Below are 26810 nucleotides of genomic sequence, written 5' to 3' on the forward strand. Positions count from 1 at the left end.
AAGATGGCATTTTACAAGTCTTCTGGCACAGTCTCACCTTTGGTTCAAACAGCTATCTACCTCTGGATAGTGACAGCTATCCATAGAGCCCCTACCCCACCCCCATGCCCCCTGGAAAGAGTAGGACAGGATACAGAAGGCTGCAGCTGGTGAAAAGGATCAACCACACCTTGCACAAGCAGTGTAAAGCCACTATTGGCTACAATCCACTACCTATAATGAAGCAGTACATAGACAACTGAGAGCATCTTTTCATGTTACTTTCTATAGAAAATTTTCAGCCGACTACAGGTCTAAGAAACTTTCTCCATTACCTCAGAGAAACCACAGTTGAACTGATACTGGATTTCTGTGTCCTTAACAATGTACATCCACATAACTTAAAGAATAGGGATCCTGACAACATGAATGATGCATTGTGTATCATGTTACTTTTGTGAATAAAAACATGTATTTAGGACAGATACATATTAGATATTTAAATGCATTTCTAACATATATTTAATCTCAGTTTGTTTACCATATAGGTGGTGGGTTACTAGAGTGGAGGGGTGTGCAGAATTTCCACACTTACACACTAAAAATACTCCCTGACAATGCTGCTTGTTAACATACAGGAAATATTCTCAATTTGCATTGGACATTATCTAATCTTGATCACATATTGGTAGAAGATTCTGAAAATCACATTTTCCTTAAGTAGGGGTACTCATAGCCCCATTTCTCTCTTTTTATTTTGTTGAGTGTATTTAAAGTTTTAGTCCAATGCTATTTAAGAAAAATGTTTTATGTACAATTCTAGTCCTGACCTCCCTACTGTTCCCACAGGACTCCTGGTAACCAGCCTACTTACTGTTACTCAGTTTCACCAGAGGCAATGCCTCAAGCTAAATTCACAGCATGGGGACCTAGAGATCAGTTATGAGTGACACACCAAAATTGACTTTAGGTAGAGAGCATTTCAAGACCAAAATAATAAGGGATTGAATCCTGGAAATGTTTGAAAACCATTATGTAGAAACATTTAAAACAGGCTATGGACAAAGTGAAAGCATTTTTCACATGTTTTAAAGGAAGACGAAAGATTAATCAGCAAATGACTAATTAACTTCTGTCCATCTCTTTCAGCACTTTCTGTGGACTTGCTAGAAATGTTATTAAATGCTTTCAGTTTCCCACACAAGCCAACTTTAATTTCCTGTTCTGGGTTTTATTTTAAGTACCTGACCAACATTTACAGGGCTGGGTTTCTAGAAAAAGGCATTTAAATCAATATTAAACACCTAAGGTGGAATGTTTAAGTGCCTTGAGTTGCTTAAGGCAGACTTCCTGCAGCCAAAATAACAATTACTAGTGTTAACCTTAGCACTTCCATGGCAGGTTAACTTCAGCATCTTCATGGCAGGTCATACTGCTTAAGCACATTATTAAAATGATCTCAAGTAGTCAGAAAACTCATCATCCAACATGGTGAAATTTGACCATATCCTTATTAGGGTAAGTTGCTCATGGAAAGCAATGTCATGGCAGATACACACAAACACACACACAAACACGACTTGCCATGATAATGCTAGGTTTGGAGTTGTTGTTTTTTTTAAATGTGTGGTAATTAAAACAAACAGTTTGATGTTAGGTCCATGAGTATTGGGACTTATAAATCATGTAAAATGCATTTTAACTGGAAATTAAAATGCCTCCTCCCCATGTTCTATAATTTTATCATGTTGCAAAAGTCACTAAGTAAAGCCAAGATAAAAATGTACCAGTAATATGTGAATCATACTGAAAATTGATGGTCAGAAAAATACAAAACATGCTTGCCTGGCTAATAATAATGTTGGCCTTTAGCTATGCCAGGTGGGATTGCCAAGCTTGCCAAAGTCTTTTCCCCCAGATGCCTGCCCCACTTTAAAAAACTTTTCCCAAGTACGTAAAGATGAATGCACACAAGTTAAATGTGCATAAGTTGTGGGCCTACAGTACATGTTTTCATTACACTTCCTTTTGATACTGTTTCTTCTTCCTGACTACATGGTCTGGAAGAAGGAAAGTTAACCAAATTATTCACAGACACATAAATAATATTTGTTTGCCGTTCTCTTGTATGAACCACTTTCTACATCCAGTGCCTGACAGACATGAATGTTTATGCACTCCTGAGGTTGCAAAGCATTCCTATTTCAACTACCTTCCGATAACCAAAGAGTATAGTTCTGCAGATTTTGTACTGGTACCAACGGAGATCCAAAGGAGCATTCAAGGGAAACAGTCTATATTGGGGATAGACAATTTCAGTCCTGAAAAAGTTTGTCTATTTGCTCTAATGCCATTATAGTGGTTACCATGGACTCAACACAGAATTTAAATGTGAGTTTCCTATAATACAGACCCAATGCTATAACCCAGTACAATCCTCTGAAGTCCTAATAAGTTCAATGGGACTTACTCCTAGTGAACCCCACTGGCTTGTGTTGTGGATGAAATACATATTAAATAGACAATAATGTATGATCAATTACTAGTAAAGAGCAAGTCTTTGGGTTGTATTCAACTAACTTTTGCTCAGAGTTGTTGGCATCCGTCTGTCTCAAGGGACAATGCAGTGTACCTCCGAGAGTGAAGTCAAACCACTGGAGAATCACAGTGCCTGCTGTGGCTGCAGAGACCAGAAACTCATAAGTGCTGCCTCCTGCGTTGGTTTTGCTGTGTTAGCAGCACCGGAGTGACCTCTCCAAGGCACAAGCCTGGGCAGTGTGTATGGTGGCCCTAGACAGCCCAGATGACAAGACTCCGCTCTTGGACTCACTGATGTGGTCCAAAGAAAAACAGAGCAACACATTTGGCACCAGCTTGGCTGCAGAAGTTTCCAGAAGAATTATCCACTCCACTCTGAATTTGAGCATCTTAGCCTTTTCCTCTCCCAAAGATGTCCCACAAGGCAGTGAGCTGATCAGAATAGATCCATGGAAATTCATTGCCATGACTAATTTAGTTGAATACAATTCTGGCCAGCTTGAAGAATGAAAGAAATGGAGATCTGCCAAAATAAACTATTTTGGGGGATTAAAATGTATACTTTAAAGAAGTGGGGAAAATGTGTAGAGGAATATATATTATGATAATCACTAAAATGTTCTTTTGGATAAACATTTATATTTAGAAATGATTTTCATTCCTAGCACTAAATTCCTTTAGCAAAATTCATTGGGATTTTCTGTACTTTCAGACAGCAATCCACATTGTTTCCAAGGAAATATTTCACTATATTTCCAACAGTGCAAAGGAAGATAAAACGCTTTATCTAATTTAACTACGTGGATCTGAGTAAGTCCTAACCTTAATCCAGTACCTGTAATGGAAATGCTAATGCAGCGTTATAATTTTACTTATCAGAGAACAATTATTCACTGTGGGAAAGCCACAAACTAACGTGGGCAATTCTCCATTATTGTAGATGTGACAGGAGAAAGCTAACTTTTAAAATATATTTTGTTCCTGCAGCTCAATAACAGAAGGAAGCAAATATCTCAGAAGTTACCTTACCAAAGACAGTGAGCTCTGCTGGGTCACTATCCCGTTCTCCCACCATATTGGTGCCAACACATGTGTACATTCCAGCATCACTCTTTCTTGTGTTCGAAATCATAAGCTTTCCACCTCTTATCTATCGGGGGGGGGGGGGAAATGAAAAAAGTCAAGTTTTAGCACACTGTAGGCGGTTTCATATAACTAAAGATGAAAAGAAAAATGCCAGTAGCAATATTTATAAATATTAGCAAATGTAATTACTATTTCTAAAGCACTATTCTTCATGTAAGATTATTTAAAAATTGTGGAGGGGCATAGCAGGACACTTTGGTGACCTCAGTTCTTTCAAATGCCTTTGAAATATTTGGTGCTTTTGGTCACAAAGGGATTCCACAAGTGCACTTTCACTGGACAATTGATTGGGAAAGGAACTTTCTGATCACCCCTTCCACCTGAAAAAATACTTATGAGAAGAGGCCCACCATGGAAGTTAATGGAAAAAAGAGCACCTCTGTCCATACTGTGATTCTCCCCCACTCAGTTATTTAGCCGCAGTGCTTAATTAAATGCTCTAATTTACCTGAAAACCCACACTGAGATTCACTTTTTAGCAAATTGATCAGTAGGACAGACTTACACTGATTCTCTCTTCTCTGTCATCTATTCGGATTTTGTCTTTTTTCCAGTAGATAGTGGGCTCAGGATGTCCTCGAGGAGGCTGGCACTCTAAAATAGCTGGTTCACCTGCTGCCACAACAACATCTGTGGGATTTTGTCGGAAATCATCCCGTAGTACTGATACAAAAAGAATATATAAATAAAATAAAGGAAGAAAAAAGAAAGAAGATTTATTATAACAGCATACTGGCAAAGAAAAAAAATATCCTTGGTCAAAAAAATTTTGGTGGCTATTTAACATGCATTATAAAAAATCCATCCCAATCAGCCACTATATCAGAAATAAATATGACTCCATAGGTGGCCATTTCTCAGCATATGAGTACAGGCTATGCATATGTATTTTGTAGCAGTATCTCTCATATAAATGCACACATACACACCCAGTTTCTCTTTTATTCTGCAGCCACACCTGCCAAGTGACATCTGGCCAATGTGACCTTCTGAGGACAAAAAACCCTAATAGTATGATTGCCATTCTGACACTGAATTATTTTCATTAAGGAAAACAGCATGCTGGACTTTACTTGTAACCTTTTGGAAATCCTGTGTGCCTGTCTCTCAACTGGCACCTATATCTACAGCAGTCACTTTAAAGTCATCTGGGCAAAGGAAGAGGTGACACACTACACAGTTTTACTTCTACCATTGTTTAATAATAATAATAATAATAATAATAATAATAATAATAATAATAATAATAATCAGCAACAACAATTTATGAAGGGTGCCAAGATCTAGGAATACATGAAGTTATGCTTTTTTATTCTCACTTATAATTTTTGCTGCTATGATTGTGAGAGAAAACCAGAAGGGAGAAAATGCATGTACTGGTAGGTTACTCTCAACTGTTGGAAAAATAGTTTAGGTAACTACCTTCTCATAGAAATTATGTCACAGCACAGGGATTAGACTTTCGTGTTCAGAAATGACATCATTTTATCATTATTCTTTCATGCATGTTCCAGTCTCTAGGTTAATTGCCACCCTTACCAACACAGAACTGAAAAGATCTCCAAAATCAGCTACTAAAAATTAGGGCATCTCCTCTCTTGTAGTTCAACTATGCAAGAGGCTCATTACTGTTTTAATACAGATTTCACCTTTAGTGGAACAAGGGCCTTCTGAGAAATCAAGAAAAGCCTGTGTCTCACTAAAGGAGCAGTCCGGAACAGTTCAGCAAAAATGTTCACTCTTCGCTTATAAGCAGATTTAATTTACTGCTTTTGCTGTTAATAAAATGTGCTCCATTTTAACATTTTGAACTGCACATTTCCCATTTTCGTGTGTTACATGCAAGGATAAAATTTATATGCACAAGGATTAGCCACTGAATGGGTTGAGGTGAGCCTGCATATAAATCTGGCTCTCAGCTACAGATATGGGTTTCTGCTTATCGTTTTAGCATTTTCAAGGCACACAGGTAAATCCTAAGAGGGGGAGAAACTAATTAAAGGTTAATTTAGTTTCTAATATAAAAAGGAGCTGTTTATGTAAACCATGTCTAGACGCAGAAAATAAAAATAAAAGAATTGGCGTAAAAATCATTCTGGCAAGGACTCCACTTTCTCTAAAGGAACACATCTGGCAGGGTGAAGGGCATATTTCAGAACCCTCTTCCCACATTTTTCTTGCCTAAAGCTTCAACTGAAAGACATACTCTGGACTGGTGCATATTATACAAATCTTTCCCATAAAAGCAAGTAAGATTTATATCATTTCCATCTGTCAAGAATTCACATTTGATAGAAAAGAAAGAAAAGAGTGAGGAATAGTTAATTTTGGAGACAAAATAGAATGATGATTTCCTAACACAGAAGAGCACAGAATGTAGCAAAGTATATCCAAAACACAGAAGAAAGAAATACACTATCAGAAGGCAAGCATATTCAACAATGACAATCCACAAAATTTTCCATTCTGTAATACTCCTCTGTGTATATCAATATACTAACACAGAAAGTTAGAAAATAATGAGAAAAAAGTTTATTTCACAAATGGAAGTTTGGTAATCTTCAGGATCAAAAAGTACAATTTAAAAATTACACAACAAGTCAAGCACCAATCCCAGCATGTTACAATCCTGGAAACACTGCTTTTTAAACTCTACTTGGCCTCTGGATTATTTACATAATCACTGGCGTGCCCACTTAAGGATAATTAAATTTTAGCATGAGGGTATGCTTTTTCTACTGTCTTGTGTTAGTGATCAAGCAATCACTTTCTACTCACTGTAATCCTTGCCACCTGCCCCCCAATCTAGATTATAAACCCCTTTGGGCTGGGACCATGATCTGTCTGCGTTGTGTCCCATCAGAAAAGAGGAAAGGCAAACAAACAAGAAATTAACTGCAGTTCTTTAGAATGTAGAAAAGGCATGTAATAAATAGCCTGATTATTGAACATTCATCCTGATTTGTTTGCATAATATTTCTATTTAGTTACCACTCATTCTGTTTGCAAGGAGCTTAGTCAACTTTACATCAAGCAAACTTTATTCCACGATTTCCAGTGCATAATCCTGCCACTTACCTTATCACAAAAAGTCAAACTTTGCGGGTAAGTACAATCGTTGTACAAAAATGCCAAATCAACTTTAATTGTGCAACTTGCATTTTCTGGGCTGTAACTGAATCCTGGTAATATTGACATCTTGGATCCATGGGATTTTGGTCAGTGAAATTAGAATTGCACCAACCTGAAGAAGCATATTTTTCCATTCCTAGTGAAAGGTCAGCAGGTTGGGTTTCAGGCTCTGCCCACAGTCTAACATAGGCAGAAATGTTTGGGGACAAAGGGTTCCCATAATTCAGTTTGAGAACTGATAAAGACAGTAAAACAGAGAAAACAGATCCTACGTCCCTGAGACTAGAGAGTATAAGACGATCCTTTGCAGTCATCATATTTTGGTAGGACCTGCTGTCCTTTCATTAGGAATGGAAAACTACACTTTATAGGTAGGCACAATTGTACTTTTTGCCATTCTGGTAATAAGATATCAGTAGGTTGGAGTAACCTTGGGCGGAATAATAGGAGACTGCAGGGATGACAGAGGGAGGACCTTTTGCAGGACCCTTCGACCAAAGGCTGCTTCAGCACTCCTCCACTGTTCAGGCAAGGCTCTCCTGAAAGATGTGAACTAAGTTTCTAGATTTTATATTTTATACAGTAATTTTTTCATACTAGGAAATCTGTTAAAATGTAGATTTGGGGAAAAAACCCAACCTCAAATAGATCTTTAAATATGGTACAGTTGCATGTCAAACACAGTTCCAGAAGCTCCCCAAAGAACTGCAGTATAATCTTTTTCATATATTCTGACATTCCGTAGGAGATGAGAATAAGTGCACAGCTAAACTAATGGCAGCTTGGCCATTTTCATCTGGGATTGGAAGTATCTGAGAGTAGGTAGAGAATCAGTCAAAGAAGCGATGATGGACCTCAACCATTTATTTCAGTCTCACACTGGATGGTTCAAAGAGATACAATATTATGCTTACAACACACATACAATAATGCTCCAGACAAAATTTAATTGTGGCGTTCTAGGTCTTTCTTTGATGAAGAATGCATATACTTCTGAAGTACCATTTCCCATTTTCATTGGAAACGTAAAAGTTCATTAATGGCTGAAAGCTTCATGTTGCAACAGTATAGTGAAGAGAAACGCTTGCAGCTAAAGCACCTGCTGCAACAGGGGGAAAGGCTTGCTACAAAAGCAACTCCTCACTAAATATGCAAGGTTATGCCCAAATCCAGACCAAGTCAAAATATCTATAAACTCTAGGAATTTTATAGAAAGGGAATTGGTGATTTGTTTAAATGAGTCTGAGTGTTTTTTGGTGAAGTAAAAGAGGTATATATATATATATATAGTAATCCTTCCTTGTACCATAAAAGCTCTCAGACCCTAAGAAAAGAAGGGAAACACATTTTAATAGGATTTACATTTACATGATGATTACAAATAACCATCTGTCTGCTTCTAGTTTTCAATCTGGTCTGTGTCCCATGAGTCCCTAGCCTATGGTCAAAGCATCTAAGCTAGAAGGGAAAAGTACAGGTCTGTCAGGAGATTTCGGATAATTTACATTCTTTTGCCACAGTGCCTGGTTTCTCCTTCTATCTACACAAATATATTATAGGGATTGTTTTCTAAATTCCATATACATATATTATAAAATATTGTGTGTGTGTGTGTGTGTGTGTGTGTACACATCAATATTTAAAATACCGGTAACAGATGTATTTTATACAATGCATTGTTTTGGTCCTCTCATTTTGTGAAACTGAGTTTTTAATCTCTATAATAAAATTGTCTCTAGGTATGATACTCTAGGTATGAACCAAACATAGTGGTTTGTCTCATTCTAGTAATCTCACCACTTTACTGCATAATATTCTAATAAATTAGAACAAGGTGAACTTTGCTTTGTTGTCACTTGTGATAGAGCTTGGGAAACTCTGCTTGGAGATTAGGCACCAAGGCAAGCACAGTGACGGGAGAATTCCCTGTCAGATGATAAGTAGTCTCAAGCCATCTTTCAGGATAACGCGAAGAATCCAGTTCTCCTGTATCATAAAATAATCATTGGGCTACCACTTGCCCTCCCACCCCACAGCCGTAAGCTATTGTAGCAAATTATGTACAACCCTCAGAGTTGTCTTTATTTATCCAAGAAAAATCAAAATGATTTCTATGGGATTTGGCACATTCCAAATCATTGTTGCTATACTGCATTTGCTAAGCCAACCCATGGTTAAATATGAATATCCAGGGTCCTGGAGAAGAGACTGAAGCAGCTTTGTACTTCCATGGTCATTTTAACTCAATGAGGCTAAACCAAAATTTGGCTTAATGAGTTTTCCAAACATGGGCTCATGTTTAAGCTTAAAAAAACCAAACCCAAAATGTTTGTCATTACCAGCAGCTTACCGGTAATTAGATTTCTATATTTACTTATCTTAATGTTGAACTATAATGGCAAATTAAGCAAGACAAACATGGGCTATGAGGCCTGAAAATGCCTTCCCAGTGATATGACCGCTACACTGCCATTGCCACCTGTTCCCCAGTGCACCAAGTTCAATTTATTGCAAGTAGAAAATAGAATGCACAGAAATTGTCTCACAGTCTCCAAAACTAGTTGTTCCTTTACTAACTCCTATCCCATCTATGCTTTTGGCTGATCTTCTTTAAGACTTTCCTCCCAACCAATACTCAAGCTTTCAGCAGCTACAGAGCATGCTCAGCCCTCATTGAGCTGTTTTTAAAGGGGGGGGGTCCCATTAGGTCCCCCCCAATACGTTTTGTACTTTCGTAAATCTTGAGTATCGCAACATCTCACCTTTGGTTATCAGAAGCATGCTGTTTTTGGGACTTCCGGCGGCGACGCCATTGCGGGAGGTCGTGGGTTCCCTCGGCTGCGAGGCGACCCAGTCCATCCCGGGGGTTGGAGCCCCGCTACCGCAAAGCGGGGCTCCGGTGGGGTGCGGGAAGAGCGTCCCGCACCCTGGGCTCCCCGGCTGTGCCCATTAGTGCTCCGAACCCTTCCCTCGCTCCCCCTGTAAAGGGGGAGTGGGGGTGAAGGGACGACGGAGCCGGGCTATAGGGGACATGCCCCAACCGGGATGTAAATGCGGCGGTCGCCCCCGCGACGAGTGTCTAAGTTCTACCTGTCTTTAATGGAGTTAAAGAACCCGGTGGTCGTGAGTATTTGAATTGGATGATTTCTATATTTTTTGAACGATCCGGGGTGAAGAGGAAAGGTGAGCCTGCCTCCCTCCCTTCGGGGGAAAGAAAATAACCAGTTTAAGTGACTGCTGCTACAGTATTGGATACAAAGTGTTTGAATTTTTAAAAGTGAGACTGCTGAGATTTCCCTTTGGGGATTAAGTTTGTAGAAAATATCTCCGTTTAAAGTTTTGGTCTTTACGCTCTGGCTTCAGGAAAATGGCGATGGAAAATCTGGACTGACGTGGGAAACAATTGAAACAAAGGGAGGAATATAGAGACAGGAACTGAAATCTGACACTCACCCCCTCCCCCAACATGCTGGACTTTGTGTTTGCACTTGTTTTGGACTCTGGACTAACGGACGAAGAAAGGCTTACTGTCTTGAGGCTGGAACTGCTGAATCGGAAACTGAAAGTCTTGAGTGGGATAATAAATAAATAAAATCTACTTTCCACAGAGGAGGCTTTCCAAAAGTTCTACACAATGGAAGGAAACCTGGGCAAAGAGCTGGAAGGGATGTTTGAAGGATGGATTGAGATGATTGGGCGACTCCGGAAAAAAGATCCGTTCTCTGGGGGTGGCAGTCCCGGAACGGTAAAATTTGCAATATCCAGACCCCGAGGTGTGAGCTCGGGGGCAAGGGACAAGGAATTAAGATATTTACAAGAAGAAGAAGAATGGTACAAAGAAGCGGAGGAGCCGAGAGAAGAGGAGAGGTGGACCCTGAAGCTCGATGCAAGGTTTGCTGTGAACTCTGCCTGGATCTGTGGACATTTGGGAAAAGAAGATAATTGGAAGACTGGTTCCGGCGATAGACAGAGAAAGTCAATGGACAGAGGGGGTGTGGGGTGAAACATTAAATGTAAAACTTAAATGGTCTGTTATGGTACCTGAAATCGGAGGGTGAAGGTTGTTAGTTGTAAGTTTACTCTGAATAAGTAAGGAGATATTGAGATTTTATGTTAATAGCAGCATGATAAAGAACAGAAGAAATAAGTTTAGATCGTATGAGAATATTTTGTTAAGATTTATGATAGAATAAGATGATTAAGATATTATTTTTAATGTTTAATTGAAGTTAAATTTTTTGAGAGAAGTTGTTAAAAAAGTAGATTATGGATTTAAAACCGAAGGTGAAAAGGCAGGGGAAGTCAACCGTCAAGATTCGGAAATAGAAATTTTTCTTTATGTATACAAACAAGAAGAAGAATCCTGGCAATATATGTATTTGTTTTATATTTGTAGGTGTGGGTTTGGGTGTGTGTTTTGTTACGAAAATGCCAATAAATTCTTCATAAAAAAAAACAGAAGCATGCTGTTTTTGGCTATAGTTCTGTCACCATTCACTGCCCAAGTTTGATATTAGAGAAAGTGATGCTAAGAGTGTATACATACCTTGATTGGGTTTGTTACAACTGAAAGAGACAGACTTTTATGCATACAATATCATAATTCTTATTTTCTCTTTCATTTCTCTGGGACTAAAATAGTAACAACTGAATAATCAGGTTGTTTTTATGACCTTCAATCCTTTCAAACTATTTTTTTCAGCAAAATCATTAAAAATATCACCATCTGATTAAACACTGGGGAAATCCCCCATAGGCTTTCTGAGCCCTGCCTTACTTTAGAGAAGATTCTGTCTTCTTCAGTTGCATCAGGTGTTACAATCATACGTTACAGCCACAGGGAGTCAGTCTGTTAAATATGCCATCAACAGTTAAGTGATTTTAGGAAGTTAACTTTCTTGTGCACATAGGTTTCTGCTGATGCTTATTATTTCTGTTGATGCTCTCTTACTGCTGTCTGCTTTTTATTTTTTCCACACCAATAGGACAAAAAGAAGATCCTATACATCCTTAGAATTCACTGTGTACAACTGAATGCAAGCTGACATCATTGTATTTTCTGGAAAAATTCTATTTGACTGTTGGATGATATGAGGAGTGGAAGTCTTTCTAATCCAGAATATAAAATATTTATGAGTAAACTAGGAGATGGAAAACAAAGTTATATGACCTATCTACATTGTAGTGAAGCCCCAATAACCTTATCTTCCCCTCGCTTTTAGCCCCCTAATGAATTCTGAATGCTGCAGTTAACATTCAGCAATCTCATTACACATCAGCCATAAATCTTCAAAGGCATCACTTTTGTTCTGACAACCAAGGAAGGGAGAGAAAAGCAATAAGCATTTCTGAGCATGCTTTTTGTTGATATAGATTTCTTTAAGATCAGACTGAAATTATTTTACATGCACTATGCATATGATAATGGAATGTTTGGGATCAGGCTGAAAAATATTTCCAGGTTCACAACAGACACATTTTTCTTCTAATGTTGTTGAATACATTCCCCTTTAGCCAAACAGCCTAAATCCTACAATATAAATGTCAAAATATTATTATTATTAGGAATTTAAAAATGGTTAATATTCCTTAATTGAAGAAGGCTTAATATAGATTTGCATGATGTGTGGCTTTTGGTTTTAACTGGGAAAGCCTTGAAACCAGTTTAGCACTTGGAGTGGTGTCCAGCTACGCTTCCTTCTGAGATCTCCTGCTTCTCCAGTGCTTTAAACTTCTTACTTCTCCTTCTTGCGCAGCGATATGTGTGCCTTGTGCCAGCAATAAATTCCACAAAGTCTGGCTTGATTAAAGCAAGTAAGCTTTATTTACAAGCATATAAATCATGGAGCTCCTCTCCGGGGCTAACGGAAGACATGTCCGCTCAAAAGTGAAAGCAGGACTGACCAGAAAATAAACGGTGCGTCACATAAATAACAAAGACATCACATACAGCAGATAACCCGGATGTTGTGACACATCCTACCTGTGGGAGGAGCGAACTGTTGAGCTTCTTTAACTCTCAAAGCTCCAAACATCCTCACACCCCCTCTCGCTCCTCTCCGCAGGGGAACCGGTAAGCATGCTGCTTACCCTACACACAAACCTTCACAGAACTCCCTATGACGTTGGAAGCTAAGTGGTTTTGTGAACCCAACCGTCAGGTTCACCTGACTAGGACAGTACTTCAGCTTCTACCAAGCTGGTCTGACTACCTTGACACACGTCTCGGAAGAGAACGTCCAGGTGTTTGGGTCTGGCTTTGACCTGTCCAGACTCTGCCAACATCAAACAGGATTGGTTGTCCTCCCATACCATGACGGGTAGGCAACACTCACTGTAGATCTCCTGGACCAAACACCTATCGTACTCCAGTTCCCTAGCAAGCTCTGACAACGCATTGTACCTCGCTTCTGCAGAGGAACGAGCAATGAGGCTCTGGTTCTGGGACTTCAACCCAACTAGAGCTCCTCCAAACTTCTCAACCATTTCAGACACAGACTTCCTGTCTTCGGAATTTGCCCAACTGCTGTTGCACCAGCACGCGAGCTGGGGCTCACCAGCAGCTGACAACTTCAGGCAAAACTCCTCTGTCTTCTGCAAACATCTCAGCACTCTCTCCATGCCACTCCAGGCATGCACACTGGGCTTTGTAGCCTCCCTGCTGAGCAGATTCACAGCAACTGCTATGTCAGTTGTGCTCCACTGGGAAAGAAACAACAGCTTCCCTGGAGCTGACTTGAACACCTCGGGGCTCTCGAACTCAGAGCGTTCCCCGGTCTGACTGCCCTTAACGGAACCAGTCTCCATGGGTGTTCTGACACTAGCACAGTCAGACATCCTGACCTTCTTCAACAACTGCACTACTTTACCTGTCTGACTGAGCAAGACACTACCGTCTTCTGCTCTGTCTACCTGTACACCTAGGTAAGCATGAAATTTCAGAAAATATAGTATGTTTATAGTATGTGTATATTTTTGTACCCCTAGGTTTGTATATTTTCAAACCTTGAGGTTTAACAAAAACAAAACAAACCAGTAAACTGTTCTTATCTAATGACCTTTTTCAATGAACCATGTCTACTGTTCGCACATGCCCCACATGTATAGAAAGAGCTTGGAATATACTTTTACATTAGCAGTCTACCAAATGGAGCTCAAAGAATAAGGTAATGTCAGTCTTCAGACTTTCACCTTAGTTGCTGTGTATGCCCCCAAATAAAAGTGCTATATATATATATTTACCTCCATACTTAAACAGTTACAGAATTTTGCAGAAGATGAATTAATCATGGGTGGAGACAGATCCACATCTTTACAAATAAATATGATTTGATTGATATATGAGGATCCTTTCATAAAAAATAGATTTTAGTTTATACCCACAAAGGTATTTTAAAAAAATGTAGAAACACTTATGTCCACTTCACTTACTGGTAAATATAAAATTCAAGAAGCTAAAATTGGCAACATCTTCCATCTTTTGTCCATCTTTTAAACATGCATGGAACCATATCCTCATGGCATTTTGATGTTAAATTACTTATTAACCAATAATCTGTGGAAGCCATCTCCACAAGCATCACAGAATATGTTGAACATACTGCAGATATAGATTTACCAGGAAAAAGTAATATGGGATGCTATGAAAGCAGTAGAAAGAGACTGTTATATGGCAGGGGGGAAAATAAACAACATGCTTTAACAGCAACATCTTTACATCTTGAATTGGAAAAATTATAACATTACCATAAACAAACTGGTTCCATAAAAATTGAGAAACAAATTAAAGACATATGTAACTTTTTGGGGAAGATATGAAAGACCGAACATCTTCTTTGGGCTGCTCGCCAACAGAGATAATTACATGGTGCTTGATGATACCCAAGCTTTAAATCTTGCTTATTAAATTCACTCTTGAAAAATAGAGTGGACAAGGAATTAACCTCTGGTGCTTGGAAAAAGTCCACTTTCTATGCTGGAAGACTGAGAAGCTGCAAGGAACCCAGATGAGAGTGAGTGACATAGAGTGGAGGAAATAAAATTGTGCCCCAAAACCATCCAACAGCCCCCAAGGCATAAGGTCAACAAAGCCTACCTTTCTCTAATTATCTTTATGGCTGCTATAAAGGTTATAGAGGTTACCTGTCTGCCAGTTGAAGATTATATCCAGTATGTGAGCTACTGTCTGGTTTAAGAAGAGTCAATCATTAAAAGATTGAAGGTATAACTAAAAGCATGCTTTAATTTTAGCAACCAAGAAAGATCTAAATGGACAAGGGATTTCTGATTGCTAGAAATTCTTATTTTTTATTATTATTATTATTATTATTATTATTATTATTATTATTATTATTATTTATTTGTACCCTGCCCATCTGGCTGGATTTCCCCAGCCACTATTATTATTATTATTATTATTATTATTATTATTATTATTATTATTAACTCTCCGTTTTCTCAATGAAAGTATTAACTGCAAACCGAAAGTAATTTTCCAATGTCACATTTCCCCTTGTAGGGAAGAATGTGGTTAGATAAGAAATGCTGTGGATATCTTAAGGTGGAGACAGGAGACCTAAGTTTTTAAAGTGGAGACTGTGAAGATCTTAAGGTATCAATTGAACTGTTAATAAAATTCCCAGTATGGCAAATACATCCTTTGACACTCCATTGACTATTGGCATCTTGCAGCAATTATTGGAGGAACAATGAAAAGAGATCAGAGCTGTAATCGATGAAAATGTACCAGCAAAGAATTAAAAGGAAAAGGGATTTAATGAAGACACATAGGCTTTGGAAAACATTATCGATAAAGGATTGCCAGAACAGGGGAATAAAATTGTACAGTTGGATGAAATGGGTAAGTTCTTTGCAAGGGTATCTAGAAGACTGAAACAGCCAAATGGCAGATGTTGGAGGAGTGGAATGAAACCATGGACAGAGAATGAGGAGACATCCTGAGCTGGCAGAGATAGACTGGAGAGAGAGCATTTGGTGTACAATTTGGAGTGAATTCAGAGGAAAAAGCTGGCAAGGCTTTGGTGTTTTTCTTGAAAAAAGAGTGGAAGTAGTGTAAATGGAAGAAATACATTTTTAAAATCAGGATGGAAAACCATGGCAAATATAACAGTGCCGGGGTTCGGTGCTGGAGCTCCCCGTGCGTGAGCCTAAGCTGCCCACGCACGAGGTACCAGTTGTGGGGGAAAAGCGGCCAGCGTTCCACGTGCTTATGAGCACGGGCGCCGGCCAAGTCTCACAATCTGAAGGAAGCTGAGTAAGACGGAAAATGACTCCGAAGATGCGTGAGTTGATGAATGCCTCGGAACTAAAATGATGCCTCGAAAACTAATGGTTGCCTCGAAAACTAATGGATGCCTCGAAAACCAATGGATGCCCTGAATCTGAACTGGGAAAATCAAACCAAGGACGTTATCTAAGTTTTGGTTAAAATTAAAAAATTCTTAAAACCTTTACCCTTTCCCCCAAAAGACGACAGACACCGAGTATATCTTTAGTGGCTTTGGCAAAACCCGCGTAGGCTCGTTTCTTGCCCTAAGCTAAGTTTCCCTAAGCTCTCAGTCCCTGCGCGCCCAATCTTCCGCGATACTAAACTAAATAATACTAAACCAAATATCTTCCGCAAATCTAGCCCTAGGCTAAACCTAAAAGCCTAACTAAAATCTCACCGAAATATCTTCCGCAAACTAAACTTTAACTAAGGGAAAAAACCCATCCAGCCCATCCAGCCCGCTCCCAAAACCCTTAAACTAAACTTAACCTAACTGAAAGAACTAAAGAAGAACGTAAATGAACGGAATGAACGTGCCTAAGCGGGGAGCCTCAGCCTTTTATTTGGGAACAGATGTGACATCACGATTGACACCCCAACCAATAAAACCACTGTTGCTGCCCTCCAAAAAGGCGGGAAGCAGGTTTAACGTTCATTGATAACTTTGAAACATTACCGGGACTATAAATTAAAGGCGGATTAATCTTATTGGCAAACCAACCATTCTTACTTTCACTTTCGCTTTCACACGTAAGGATACCAAAAGTAGTTCTCAATAACCATTAAAATAAACAGTTAACCGCGGATCTTTTAACGGATCCACGCAGTGTATTCCGACATAACAGGAAATGGGATCAGAAGATATGGAGCTGGGTGTGAATTGATGGATACAAAATAAGTTTAAAAACTATGGAATATTATTTTAACATATGACCACAGCGAAGATACTTCTGTGAACAAAAATGAAAAGATTTATTTTTGTTTAATATGGAAAAGTGGTTGTTGAAGGTACTAGAGGCAAAACTTCTATATATTTTTTTTGGCTGATATTTATTAATAATAACTAAACAATCCTTTATGGACTTTTGATGTAGAAAGGAAAATGAATGAATTTGAGATATTTGGGCCTAAAGAATAGGAAAGTGTTGCTTAGCAACCACAATAGGGAGGTGGGCCTCAAACTTGATGAATCAAAAAGTAGAATACATGTCAGAATGGATCCCAGTGATCGTTTTAAATGGGAAAATTAATTGAATCTTTTACTTTTGGAATTTCAAATAGTTTCACAGAATCCTTTTAAGAGGTTAGACCTAATTTCAAAAGGAACATTTACATAATTAAGCATCAGCATAAACAATATTCTGTAAGGTCAAGCAAACCTTACAGATATGGTCTAAAATAGTATAAATTATGCCTTTTCTTATTCGTGTTGTCTGAAATGTGTAGCATGTTATCAATCTACACAAAATTGTGGTAAGTAAATGTAATAAGGGAAACATTGCAACATTACTGGTAAAGTGTATTAAACTTTGTCTGGTATCATTACACTGTTAGTTTCTAATTCTGAATTATTATTATTTTAATAAGCTGTTAGATCCTAATGACTATTATTTACATTAGTTTTTGCATGCTTGAGAACCCGTTTTATTGTTTGTATTTGTTAATACAGTATTTTGAAATTTGATAAAACAATTTGAAATTTGATAAAACAATTTGAACACCCACCCACCCAAAATGGCAGTAGCCAATGACTACAACCTCCTAACCATATTCTATTCAACAGCTGGTCCAACAAACATGGATAAACATTTTGCATCCTAAGGAATATTCATTGGGAATGGCACAGTAGCCAATGTTTAACTTAAGGAGAAAAATGCCTGCAGTGCAATCTTCCCTAACCAGGCACCGTCCAGATGTCTGGAGCTACAATTCCCATGCTTTGGCCATCTTGGCTGGGGATGGTGGAAACTGTAGTAATACAAAACATCTGGAGAGCCCCAAGTTGGAGAAGGATGCATTGGATAATTCAGTCAGTAGAGCATGAGGGTTGTGGGTTCAAGCCCTACATTGGGCAAAAAAAGAATCCTGCATTACAGTGAATTGGACTACATGATCTTCATAGTCCATTCCAGCTCTGCAATTCTATGATTCTAAGGCTGCTGTAGTCTATTATCCATAACTTGTTAATATAAAACTCTCTCTTAAGTCACAGTAATACAACCACAAAATCAGAAAGCAGTCGTTCTAAAGGGAAAGACTTAAAAATTGTTGGATCTATTTTCTTGTTATAAAAAAGAATATGTCACAGTGCATTTCTTACATTATTGGCTATATTATTTACAAACAACACATTTTATTAAATCCACAAAAGAATAATAGCAAATAAATCAATGTGTCGTGTCAATGTAATAACAACATTATTACATCTATTAGTAAGCATAGATATGTTGGTGGGCTCTTAGCTGAGGGACTTCATAAAATGAATAATATTCTTTCTTAAACAATATAATTAACTCTTAATGAACCTTTCCCTTTTCCCAGTAAATTCAATTTAGTCTAATCCTTGGGTTTATGGTAATGTTGAGCTCATTAAAATGTTACTTAAAACTCATTAAAATGCACACTGAGAGGTAACAGCTTCATTACAGTAATATATGGTAAAAGAAAAAAAAGAATGCTTTATTATCATTTAATTGTTTCCAAAACTGAATACATTTGCATAGTGATAAGGTTCACAGGATACTTTAGATGGTACTCAATAATTAAGCAGCTCAGTAATTAAAAATGCATTTCTAAAAATAATTTTATGTTATTGCTTATTCTTGGTTGTTTTTCCAATTAGGAAAAGTAGCCATATCAATCCAGCTCATGAAATTGGGTGGAACAGATAGACAAGAAGATGAGATTAATTTTTTTTAGTTTCAGACAATGCGTATTTTTGTTCCATTTATTTTCTGTTCATAAACAGCACTTGAAGAGCCAGTGACTGTTACATTAAAAGGTAAGGTATGCATATTCTAGTAAATGAGAACAGTCAAGTATTAGTCATTTAATTAAGTTGGGGAATTGTCCAGTAATGTAGAAATGCATTACAATAACACCTGATGCAGACTTTTAAAGTGCAAATTGTGCCATTGTTTCACTATAGATTCAGAAGGGCCCAGGTTTAATACCTGGCATATTTAGATATGCCTGGCATGTTCTGGTCCATGGGATCATGAAGAGTTGGACATGACTAAACGAATAAACAACAACAAAGAACAATATTTAGATAGTTTGGGAAAGACCCATGGAGAGTCACTGTTAATTAGTAAACACAATACTGATGACATCTCTAGCACACATGTGTACACACACAGACACAGAACTAGAGATACAGACACACACACACACACACACACACAGAGAGAGAGAGAGAGAGAGAGAGAGAGAGAGAGAGAGAGAGAGAGAGTTTTTATATATAAACCACTAAACTGTTCTCAAACTTTTTTCTCGGGCCACACCTTCAGAATAAAAATTTGCTCATGCCATACTGAAATTTAAATTGATAAGAAATATATTGGATAACAAAAAGAAGCAACTCCCAGCAGTGCTTCATTTATAACACAGAATATAATCATGAAACATCCAGAAAGTATAAAACAATGCAGCTACATCAGAACATGCATCATTCCCAACATATAAACGAGCACCTTACATATGTATAAAACCCAATGTGAAGAGTGATCTTACTTTTGCCAGGTAACCTGCATTCAAAGCATAGGGCTGGAGGTGGTTAAGATACCGGTATATCACAACTAGGGCCCCCTGGCAGATGACAGTCCATGCCTGCAGAACCCCCATATGCTCACCAATGGGCAGCCCAGTGAGTGGTAGTCATGCCTGTTACTGCTTAGTGTAATGATCAAAAGGGATTGTGCTCAGGATGGGGAACATAGAATCATAGAATTGGAAGAGACCATGAAGGTCATCTAATCCAACCCCTTGTAATGCAAGAATCTTTTGCCCAATGTGGGCTCAAACCCAGGACCATTAGATTAAGAGTCTCATGCTCTACTGACTGAGCAAAATGGGATAGGTAGCTCCAATACAAATTAGCACCAAAGTCTCCAGAAATAATATGATCCATGACTGGTTCACAGTTGCTTGTTACTAGTCTCAAGAGGAAGTGAGAAGTTAATCTTTGCCAGTCACAATAAGGCAGTTGAGGTTTGAGAGTATTTAACACTCTGTTATGCATGGGTGCCTTGCATAATGGAAGTGAACTTCAAAAATGCTCGTGAAACTATCAACTTCTGTTCTAGCATCTTGTTAAATGAATGCAGGCATGCTGTGGGCCCAACACTGTGAATTTGGTTCAAATAACTGAATAGAGCATGAAATAAGATTATAATTGGTTAAATAGTTATATGTGGATATGGAAATTCTTTTCTGTCTTTGATAAATACAACAAAATTAATAAAATATATATTACAGTACAAGGTTTTTATGGGACCTGAATTTTAGGAAAATGAAGGAGTCGGAGGACAGTAATTTTGTGTGTGTGTGTGTGTGTGTGTGTGTTAAAACTCCATAGATCTAAACATTGTTATATTGTACAGTAAATCAGGTTGTATTTCCAAAATCTCTGTTGATTCATCTTTTAAAATGCCTGCTCTCTCTCTGTAGAGATTTCCATTTCCATTTCTATAATCTTTCACATTTCATTTTCTGAGCCTTTTGAAAAGAAAACAAATAATATGCCTCTCTAGCCAAGTAAACAATCTCTCATTTTATCTTTATCACACATTCCTGTAGATAAGTTATGTCATTTCTTTGGAGCCCAATGTGAGATGCCTGGAAATAAATAAGCCAGATGGAAACTAAGTAATTGGAATAATAAGTATTAATGTTGAAAACTCTCTCCATTGTATTTCCATGTATTCATTGAGCAAGGTTAAATAAGGTACCATAAATACAAACTAGAAGATAGATGATACATTTGAAAACAAGTAATTGCATATTATACTTACTAGCTTTCCCCTATGTAAGCACAATCTAAATTGAAAAGCCAGGAAAACCCTGTAAATAAATGGAAGACAAAAGCAACTAGAGACTCAGTTTTTAACTGATATTTATGGCAGGGCATCATTACATAGTCTGAGGTGCCTTTGCTTCACACTGTATACACATATAATAACAGTTTTCACATGATTTGCAAGATTATGATCCCGAGCTATATTATTCATTTGCAAATATGTTCATATTTGAAACACGCAATGAATTGTATAGATGCTGTTTTAAATGTAACTATGAAAGTGGTCTGGAAAGGGAGAATCAAAGAGAATACTAAACAAACAAAGAAGAGGGCCAGTAGGGAATAATGAGCATCTGGGCAACCATAGTCTGCATGAGTGTGAACAAAGTAAAAATACACACCAATGTATAATCAGACCACTGCTGCTGTTAATAATACATATTATTCCACAGTAAGGTTCCAAAATGTTGTTGGTGGGTAAGCGAAGAGTTGATTTACATGATCAGGTAATAACTAATTCATGTAATGATAATCCCATCACACACAAGTTTCCTCCCACTCCCACTGATGCCCCAAACATGATGAAGAAAGTCACAACAGAAGGTCTAATGTACAATGAAAGTTTTTAATGACTGGCTATCACATAATTGTAATAATGGCCAAGATCAAAATTGTTATTGTATGCTGCTGTTGTTGGGCTTTGAGAAACTAGTTCACATATCCCAGTCAGCCATTATGTTTATGGGTGCCCTTGGGCCAGCTGCTATCTCTCAGCCAAAAGGACCTCACAAGGTTGTGAAGAGGATGAAGCAGGATACACTGCTTATAGGAAGGACATAATAACAGTTAAATATTGAACTAACCGATGCTGAATTACTCAGCGGGCTGACTAAGCACATCCTTGGGGCACCAGCAAAACAGGGGAACACAAAAGAAAGAAAGAGAGAAATATTTTGTTGGGGGGGGGAATGAAATCTTATATTTCAAAAATAGCATCAGAGTAGTCATCACGGGAAAAATCAGAACTTTATTAGACTTCCTTACACTCACTACACAATTATATTTTATGCTTTAGTATTGTTTTTATTTTGAGTACATACAGGGGGCACCATAATCTTTTCAGTGCTTGGGTCTTCATCCAGCCCTGGAATTAACTAAAACTTTGGTTACGTTGATGGCAGTGCAACACTATGCCCAGTACAAAGTCATAATCCTTAACAAAATCAGAATTAAGTCCCATTGACTTTGATGGTACTTACTTCCAGCAAGTGTGTCTATTTTTAAAAAAATAATATTTATTAAGAGTTTTTCCAAATTACAATTGTAATCCAAATTACAATAAATGATTAAATTTTTCAAAACTCCCCTTTCTCTCACCAAGGGGAGCATACAGAACAAACCCCCCTCTCACTGGGGTGATCAACAATTCTTTCCCAATTTAACCACTTACTTTGCACATATCATCTTTACCTTTACAGACTTCCCCGATTCCCCCCCCCTGTTGATTTCCAGATTAACCCTAATTCACAGTTATTGCCAATTAATCCCCATATTACTTTTCCTCCTTCTCACATTTTCCTTAATTAAATTCTTTTACTAAATAATTATTCATCTTACGCATCTTATTTATCATTTTAACCTATCCTCTGCATTCACTATATTCCTGAACCTCCATTGCCTAATTCCAAATTTCATTACAACAACCCAATTAAAATTAATTTTATTTAACTCTCCCCCCTTCCCTCCTATACTCCCTAAAATTGAATTCTTATTCATTAACCATTATCCATTACAAATCCATATGTCTATACCATGACACAAACAGAATTTCCATAAACACATTCATTTTTCAACCCACGCCCACCCTTTCAAATTCCAAAACCCCACAATTCTGGGGAACTGGCTTCTGCTCCTTTCTTATCTCATATGTCCTTGAGACTTTTTCAACATTGTCCAGACTCTGTACTGCCTTTGATTGAGCTCTCTTCTTTACTGCAGCCTTCCCTTTCTTGCTTCTTTTTGTTTTGACCCTTCTAACTTTTCTCTTTCGTTTTTGCGGGTTGAGACCCTGGATTTTATCCTGGATCCTCTCCTCTTCTATAGTTATATCCTCATAGCTTTCACAAAAAGTCATAAATCCATTTTCCTGCAAAGCCAAGTCCAAAGGTACCACTGTCCCCGTTAGCTGATTTAGCTGGTTTACTCCCACTGTTAAATTGTGCAAAAGTTCCAAGACCTTTGTTTGAAAGTCCTTCAACCATTTCCTTTTATGCATCCTTAAAGTCTATAAGGCTTATGCAGTCCAAATATGTTTCTTCGCTGCACAAGCAGCCATCCAAAGTTTCCTCAAAGAGAGAGTAATAGTATCTTAAAGGCTTCAGAAATTTCCTTGTCACAAAGTTAGTCAATAGCTTCGGAATTGAAAATTACACTGTTTCCTTTTGTTTCAACGCTCCGGGAACCGACTTCCGTTTTTAAAGTTCCCAAGGCAGCCAAATTTTACGGTCGCTTTTTTTCCTTTTAAAAAATCAGTACTTACAAGTCCAAATTAGCCGAATCTTGGAAGAATTGGATGCTCTCTCTGTCAGCAGCCGCTACTTTTCGCTGCGCGGATAGCGGTTGATCCACAGCCCCCACGCCTCAACCTCGCCCGTCACGGCAGCTCTTACTAGAGCTTACCGGAGAGCAAGGGAGGCGCCCCGGGGGACCAGCCGGATCCCATGGCTCCAGGACGCTCTACCTGGAGTTTCTTGGGGGGGTCGAGGCGTAGTTTCGACTCCCCCTCCCCCGCAGCGATGGAGAAACCTCGGAGCCGAGATTTCTCCCGACCGAGCAGAATGGCGCCCAACCGGAAGTCCTCCAGCAAGTGTGTCTAGGTCCTTTATGTAGGATTGCAAGGTATGACTTCAGCATGTGTTTCTTTTAATCTAATTAGGTCATTCCTTTTGCCCATTTCTTTTGGAGCTACTATTTGTCTGCTTCCCATAATCCCTGACCACTGGTCCTGCTACCTAGGGATGATGGGAGTTGTAGCTCAAAAACATATGGGGACCTAAGTTGAGAAAGGCTGTAAAGGAAGACAAATATAATGGTAGTGTTTCATTTTAAAACTAAATATAACTTGTTTGCAAATATCTGAGCATATATTCATAATTGGAAATTGGAAATTGTTTTAAGGTGGGGTGTATTTTTAAAATAGGAAGCTGACAAATCTTCCTATGTTAAATTAATCACCGTCCAGCAGCAATGCCAATAGTAGACACAGCAGTTTTTTGCTTGAAAATGGTATGTCCACTTTCAGGCAAATAAAAGTTCAATTAGTTCAATTAATTCACAAAATACATTTGGAAAAGTATTCAACAGTTAGAACTTAATCATGGAAGAATATGGTGTAGTGCGCTGTACTTAACACCAAGCACTAGGATTCCAAATAAGGTCTGGTATTTCCTACCAGCTTTTAATTTAAGCTCCAGACTTCTTTGCTACTGCCTCATGCTTCCATTTTCCTTAATGTGAACTGAAGTCACTTGGCTTTCATCAGCTTCCTATAAAGTGGAAAATCTGTCAAAACCTGTTTTTAAATGGGGGAAGGTGGGAAAATGAAAGGAATTTGTGCCAAACAACAGAGAGAAGCAGTCTGGATGTTTTGCTTTCTCCTACTAAAAACGCTAACATCACCTGTCCTCTAAATCCCTGTGCTCCACCCCCTAAGGATTGTTGTTAGTAAAAGAAAGCAGTCTGGCCCACCTCCTGACGTCTTTAATTGACTTCATAGTGAGTGTTATCAAGAGCTAGTCAAGCAGTGCTAATGGTGCCTGCAGATTGTTCACACATGGCATCGCTGGCATACGTTGGCCCTTAAAAGGACTAATAGGACAGTGTAATCTCTACTCAGTGTGTGAGCAAGAACCAAGGGCTATCTGGAAAAACAACAAATAATTAGGCAGGGCTCTTCTCAGACAAAGACAGTGTAATAAAGACTACCTTGCAGCACAAATACTAATTCTCTAACAACCTTTTATTACAGCACAAATGTTTTTAACAATAGTGTATAACTGTATGGTTTAAGCTGAATTATTTTCTGTAATTAGGTATTTTTATTGTTTTACTTGATCTAGGGGGGCAGCTTACCAATGCCAGGATGTCTGTATTATCAGCAACTGTTTTGTGAATTGTTGTTGTTCAGTCGTTCAGTCGTGTCCGACTCTTCGTGACCCCATGGACCAGAGCACGCCAGGCACGCCTATCCTTCACTGCCTCCCGCAGTTTGGCCAAACTCATGTTAGTAGCTTCAAGAATACTGTCCAACCATCTCATCATTTGTCGTCCCCTTCTCCTTGTGCCCTCCATCTTTCCCAACATCAGGGTCTTTTCCAGGGAGTCTTCTCTTCTCATGAGGTGGCCAAAGTACTGGAGCCTCAACTTCAGGATCTGTCCTTCTAGTGAGCACTCAGGGCCGATTTCCTTGAGAATGGATAGGTTTGATCTTCTTGCAGTCCATGGGACTCTCAAGAGTCTCCTCCAGCACCATAATTCAAAAGCATCAATTCTTCGGCGATCAGCCTTCTTGATAGTCCAGCTCTCACTTCCGTACATTACTACTGGGAAAACCATAGCTTTAACAATACGGACCTTTGTTGGCAAGGTGATGTCTTTGCTTTTTAAGATGCTGTCTAGGTTTGTCATTGCTTTTCTCCCAAGAAGCAGGCGTCTTCTAATTTCGTGACTGCTGTCACCATCTGCAGTGATCATGGAACCCAAGAAAGTGAAATCTCTCACTGCCTCCATTTCTTCCCCTTCTATTTGCCAGGAGGTGATGGGACCAGTGGCCATGATCTTAGTTTTTTTGATGTTGAGCTTCAGACCATATTTTGCGCTTTCCTCTTTCACCCTCATTAAAAGGTTCTTCAATTCCTCCTCACTTTCTGCCATCAAGGTTGTATCATCAGCATATCTGAGGTTGTTGATATTTTTTCCGGCAATCTTAATTCCGGTTTGGGATTCATCCAGCCCAGCCTTTCGCATGATGAATTCTGCATATAAGTTAAATAAGCAGGGAGACAATATACAGCCTTGTCGTACTCCTTTCCCAATTTTGAACCAATCAGTTATTCCATATCCAGTTCTAACTGTAGCTTCTTGTCCCAAATAGAGATTTCTCAGGAGACAGATGAGGTGATCCGGCACTCCCATTTCTTTAAGAACTTTCCATAGTTTGCTGTGGTCGACACAGTCAAATGCTTTTGCGTAGTCAATGAAGCAGAAGTAGATGTTTTTCTGGAACTCTCTAGCTTTCTCCATAATCCAGCGCATGTTTGCAATTTGGTCTCTGGTTCCTCTGCCCCTTCGAAATCCAGCTTGCACTTCTGGGAGTTCTCGGTCCACGTACTGCTTAAGCCTGCCTTGTAGAATTTTAAGCATAACCTTGCTAGCGTGTGAAATGAGTGCAATTGTGCGGTAGTTAGAGCATTCTTTGGCACTGCCCTTCTTTGGGATTGGGATGTAAACTGATCTTCTCCAATCCTCTGGCCACTGCTGAGTTTTCCAAACTTGTTGGCATATTGAGTGTAGCACCTTAACAGCATCATCTTTTAGGATTTTAAATAGTTCAGCTGGAATATCATCACTTCCACTGGCCTTGTTGTTAGCAAGGCTTTCTAAGGCCCATTTGACTTCACTCTCCAGGATGTCTGGCTCAAGGTCAGCAAC

At 38.6% G+C, this 26810-nt stretch overlaps 1 protein-coding gene across 3 annotated transcripts in view; it reads right to left on the minus strand.

Moving 5' to 3' along the window:
* The window catches only part of ROBO2 (roundabout guidance receptor 2), a 980064-nt gene that overhangs the window by 155929 nt on the left and 797325 nt on the right, over positions 1–26810 (minus strand). For all 3 annotated transcript variants that reach the window (XM_033146834.1, XM_033146835.1, XM_033146836.1), the window contains 2 exons: positions 4169–4326; positions 3547–3667 (listed from right to left, as the gene is read on the minus strand). In XM_033146834.1, coding sequence (XP_033002725.1) covers positions 3547–3667; positions 4169–4326 — 279 coding nt within the window. The remainder of the gene's footprint in view (positions 1–3546; positions 3668–4168; positions 4327–26810) is intronic.

Source organism: Lacerta agilis, chromosome 4 (genome assembly GCF_009819535.1).
Source record: "Lacerta agilis isolate rLacAgi1 chromosome 4, rLacAgi1.pri, whole genome shotgun sequence".
In the NCBI taxonomy this organism is placed as follows: domain Eukaryota; kingdom Metazoa; phylum Chordata; class Lepidosauria; order Squamata; family Lacertidae; genus Lacerta; species Lacerta agilis.